Source organism: Solanum lycopersicum, chromosome 4, assembly GCF_036512215.1.
Source record: "Solanum lycopersicum chromosome 4, SLM_r2.1".
Classification (NCBI taxonomy): domain Eukaryota; kingdom Viridiplantae; phylum Streptophyta; class Magnoliopsida; order Solanales; family Solanaceae; genus Solanum; species Solanum lycopersicum.
The window spans coordinates 21,934,391-21,939,975 of NC_090803.1; the positions used below are offsets into that span (position 1 = coordinate 21,934,391).

General features: G+C 34.2%; 1 protein-coding gene across 1 annotated transcript; it reads right to left on the reverse strand.

Annotated features, from left to right (window-relative positions):
* Positions 1–4,249: 4,249 nt before the first annotated feature.
* On the reverse strand, positions 4,250–4,843 carry LOC138348009 (uncharacterized). Its single transcript, XM_069296612.1, has 2 exons — positions 4,754–4,843; positions 4,250–4,705 (listed from the first exon to the last, which is right to left on the reverse strand). Exons 1-2 carry the CDS (start codon positions 4,841–4,843, stop codon positions 4,250–4,252), a joined length of 546 nt encoding a protein of 181 aa, XP_069152713.1.
* Between the last annotated feature and the right edge of the window lie 742 nt (positions 4,844–5,585).

Genomic DNA, 5,585 nt, shown 5'->3' on the forward strand with positions numbered 1-5,585 from the left:
TCACATTAATTCACCAAGATTAGAGCAAAAGAGGAGAAAAATGCGACCGAAAACCATCCAAATGAGATTTCTTCATTTCAGACCCCTATATATCGAAATATTTCTCCGTAAAATATATCACCAGGTAGTGGAATTTCACTACTGAATTCCTTTTTGCCCATTAGGTTCCTAGAAATCAGTTAGATTCTTGATTCTAATATCTGGCATAGACCTAGGGTTTTGAAAACCTTAGATAACACTTGTTATTTAGTTGTTAGAATATTCCTAAACAAATTATCATGTTCTTGTGAAATTGTTGCTTAGTTCATTGCATGAAATTCAGAACCCTAGTTGTGTAGATTCTCTTAGTCCATGAATTACACATGTTAGGTCCATTACTAAAAAACTATATCATATTTATCAATGAACGTCATCGTTAGTCTGTTGCTATTTGGCTCGTTGCTAAAAAAATCAATCGCTAAGTGGGTTTAGCAATGGATTTTGTTGTTTAGATACAAAAAAAATTGTTGCTAAATCCAGCTATTTTAGTTGTGGTCACTTGAACAATGTACATGCTTTAGTTTTAGAATGTCACATTATCAGTATATAATTGTTACATTCTCAGATTTTGTATGTCACTATTTTGAGCTATTCAGCACATTATGTTTCAGTTATATGTGTCATTTACATATTCAATTGGGAGTATGCTTAACATCGAGTGGACTAGGTTTCAGCGTACACTCAAATCCTAAAACTGCATACCCTTCTAGGTTAAGTCCCCTCTGTGGGCATCAATTTTAGTGATCACATCAGTCCTACCTTTATACCCCTGACAAGGTATATCGAGCCCATCAAAGAGTGTGTACATCAGACAATATGGTTAGCACACGTGATTGTTATGTCTTTTACTAGTAGCTCTCACAGTAAAACTCTAATGCATTTGACCAAGTTTTCAGCTATACTAGAGTATTCGGTCTCAATTGTTATATATTTGGTCATTGCATTAAATTTAGTTCTTTCACTACATTCCAATACTAGGAAAATTACCCGTGCTTCACACAGGATTTATTTATTTTACTAAGCTTACGTACGATCATTCAATATATTTATATTTTCTATACATACACTACATTTTCAAGAATATTTTAACTTAATACAAAGCATTCCTCCGAAATCTTAATGTGCTATATTTTTTATTTTATTTTTTAAACAAAAATTATGAGTCATAGAGAGATTTTAAGTATAAGAAAGAAGTCTGATAAATCTCCTTAGAAATGGTTAGTCAGAAGTAACGAAATTTGCTAATTTCAAAAAATTTATGAAGAACAACAAGAGAAGTTAAAGAAGAGACCAAAAGTCTTGAACGACACTACTCCCAAGTAAAGTGGAACATCACGTCCATAAATAGCATATATAACTAAATTCAAATGGAAGAACTTCAGCTCCTTTCTAATGAACCTCCATCGATTTGTTTTTATTATAGTATGACGTGTCATGTATGTTTTTAAAATGACCTCAAAATTGTTAGTATTATAAATGTTTTTCCTCATTGTTTTATAATAGTCATTACTATTGATTAGGGCCCCAAATTATTTTGAATTGAACCATAGTTATTGTTATGGTCATAGTATGTAGTTACATTAATGCAACTATCAACCAAGCAGTAGGTGGCATCTGAATGTAACCTTTCATAGTTGGATATTCTAAACTAAAATTTGACACTTAACATATTAAAATCTCACAACATAATTTTGTGAGTATTTGAACTCACAAATATCCACAAAAATAATAAAGACTGTCTTACTTTCCTATAATCAAGAAAACAAACATGTTGTTTAACATATTTTTCATAAAGATAGTCTATTGGGTTGTATCCACATTTACAATTCACAATTTTAATTGAAATAATCCAAACAAAGAGTTGTTACTTCTTTATAAAAAGAAACAAAAAACTTTAGTAAAATAAAGATCTATCACTACCGTAAAAATGATCTTTAACGATAATTAATATCTGAATTGTTGCTAAATATGTACTTTTAAAGGAAAATGGTACTCTATATAAATGTCCCTAAAGTTTATAGCAACATTGAATCTAATGACAGTTAAATAATGTCAACAAAAGCTCTAGAACTCTTTGTTAATGTGCTTATTTATTGTTGATAAACATTTTATTTTTTATAGTGTATTTTGGATATTTGTTAGTTTTTTCTTAAAAAAACCATGATCGCTTATTATGCGCAAAAGGAAGAGACGAAAAATATGAAAAATTACTTAACTTGCGACCAAATAAGTGTACTAATTGTAACTAGACTAATATTCTAGGAACAGTGCAATGACATATGATTTATTTGTACCTAAAAAAAATAAATCAAAATAATATATGAACCGCGGCAAGAAAGAGAGCAATCTGTTTGGTTTTTTAACAAACTTCATCATTGGTTTCGTATTATGTTGTTTTGTTATATTAAATATAACACAACAGACAAGCAATTTTCCCAAAAAATTATATGAAAAAACATGTAGAAAGCGATAAAATAGAAGATAAATTTTTAATCATCCTCACTGGAAATTTAAACAAAGCTAAAAAAGATTACCAAAATAGCAAATAGGAATTGCAATAGATACATCAATTACTATGACTTACAACAAATGATTAAGCTTCATGAAATATGAGGAATGAACAAACTTAATAGGAAGTTTAATTAATATATTTAAATGTGACTCCTCTATACCCAAAAAACACCAATAAAAGATAGTGGCAAAAATTAAAGTTTTATTTACCAAAAAACCAAATGTATTGAATTCAACCATATTAATAGCGTTATGAGTTGTGGAATGAGAGGTGCAAGAGTAGTAACATGACATTGCATTCAAATTCAATTTTTCTTTGTTTATGTGAAGAAACCTGTACAGAGGGACAAAAAAGATATCAATTTTCAATCATCGTGAGTGAAAATTTTAACAAAGTTAATAAAAAGTCACCAAAATAGCAAAAATAATTGTCATAATTACATGAATCACAATGAGTTATAGTAAAGATTAAGCTCCGTGAAATGGGAGGACGAAAATTTTGAGGAATGATACATACTTCATAAGAAGCTTAACTAATGTATTTTAATTCGATGGCCCAACAACGGGAAAAAACCTACAAATAATAGTGACAGGAAATCCCTCTATTTATAGACAACAAAAGATAGTGTGAATAAATGTTTATTGTGCATTATTTAAATGTAACACCTCGTTGGAAAATTTGAAACCCTTTGGAAAGATCACAACATTTCATAAATGTCATAGTATTTCATAAAAGTCGCAATTCTTCATAAAAGTGACGACTTTTCAGAAAAGTTACAACTTTAGATAAAAAAAGTTGCAATGATCATAATAGTCACAAATGTTCATAAAAATATCATTTCTCATATATTCACAACTTTTCATGAAATGGAAATATTTGTTTTCTGAATAAATAAATTAAAAGGGAATTCTTGTTTGTGAAGGCACCATGTAGGCAGTCTGAAAGAGGGTCGATTTGTTTTTCTCGCACACCACTCTAGGCAGTCTTACAGCGTCTGTAATACTTCAACCTACTTACACCCACAGAATTGACTAAGTATAGAAATACTTAAACAGCAATGTCAAACAATAAACAGGCAGCGTTTACAGGACCAAGTCCCAACCTTTATTAATCGATAATTAATACAAAGGAAGGCTTCACAAATTAGTCTAAGGCTAGAAAACTCTCTCCCTTGCCTTAGACGAATTTCCACCTTAAATCAAAATTCTGCACAATGGCAGTTACAAGCGGTTACATGCGGCGGTTACACATGACACCTGTCCGACACATGTCAGCCCAGGGTTCAAAACTAACTTTCCAACAACTATACTTCCAACAGATAGAATCTAATTCAAATTACATTCTTATCTACACAAAATACTAATATTCTAACACTTAGAATATTTCAGGCTTCATTCCAACACTTAGAATAATCCTGCCAGCTTCCAACACTTAGAATATTTTAGCTGTCTTCCACACTTAGTTTTATTTCAGAAATTTCGGGTGAACTGCCTTTGTCTTTGACCTTGCCAAGTTTTCATAGCCTTGCTTCATCAAGTCAACATGCTGTCTTGCCAACGCCCTTAGCCCGCACGTAAGCCATGCACGTTCAAGCTGCCTTGCCAACACCCAAGCACCTTGAACTTGTGTTGCACTGTTTTGCCATCATCCATGCCAAGACCAATGCCCAAGTCCTTGACATGTCTGCACGTAGTTAGATCAAGTAGATTGCGGGTCTAACAGACCACCCGCACCACTTGAACTCGATGTCCTCATCGAGACTGTTTTGAGATAGTCATCGATTTGAGCATCAAACTGCCATAGGTCTTTTGCTTTCTCCCAAACAGCGTCTGCTGCACTCTTGCCTTTCCAATGGACCAAGAACTCAGTCTTAGTATTCTTCTTACTCGTGCCCAAAACCCGGTGATCAAGGATCTTCTCAATTTCAGCATCATACTGTGTAGGTACTGATGGAGGAGCCCTCTTTGATCTGTTCCTGTCCGGATCATCTTCATCTACAAAGTAAGGTTTCAAGAAACTCACATGGAAGGTGGGGTGAATTTTCAACCTTTCTGGCAGCTTCAACCTATAAGCAACTTCGCCCACTCGTTTTACCACTTCGAATGGACCATCATACTTAGGTATCAAACCCCGATGCCTAGTCTTACTTACAATCTGTTTTCAGATTTGTGGGGTAGGTTTCAGCAACACCTTGTCACCCACATTGAACTCAACTGAGCGACGATGTTGGTCAGCATACTTCTTCATGCGCTGCTGAGCCTTGCGCAAACTATCTTGTGCCTCGGATAACATTTCAAGTCTGTCCCTTGCAACTCTGTATGCTGCTGGACACTTTCCCTAATTCTTAGATTTAGCAACATTTAATGGCGTCATAGGCTGTTTGCCTAAGACGATTTCAAAAGGACTCATTTCTATTGCAGACGACTTGTGCAGATTATAGCAAAACTGCGCAGTGTCTAACAATGCCACCCAATTCCGTTGACTTGCAGTCACATAGTGCCTCAAGTACTCTTCCAACAAATGATTAATTCTTTCTGTCTGTCCATCTGTTTGTGGGTGATTTGCAGTAGAAAATTTTAATTCAGTTCCCATAATATTGAACAATGCTGTCCAAAATCTACCCGTGAACCTTGTGTCTCTATCACTCACAATGTCAGCCGGAACACCAAAGTATTTAATCACATGTTTATAGAATAACTCAGCAGCAACTTCAGTTGAGCATAACTCAGGAGCAGCAATAAAAACAGAATATTTTGAAAACCTGTCAACTACCACCATGATAGATGCTTTGCCATCTACTTTAGGGAATCCAGAAATGAAATCCATGCTTACCGATAGCCATGGCCTTTCAGGAATAGGCAAAGGTTGCAGCAACCCTGCTTCCTTTTTACGTTCTGTCTTGTCAACTTGACAAACATGACAAGTCTTAACGTACGCCTCTATATCGTCTTCCATTTTCGGCCAAAAATACACACGAGACAGTAAGGCTAACATCCTTTCAACGCCTGGATGTCCAGCCCAAGCGGAGTCATGC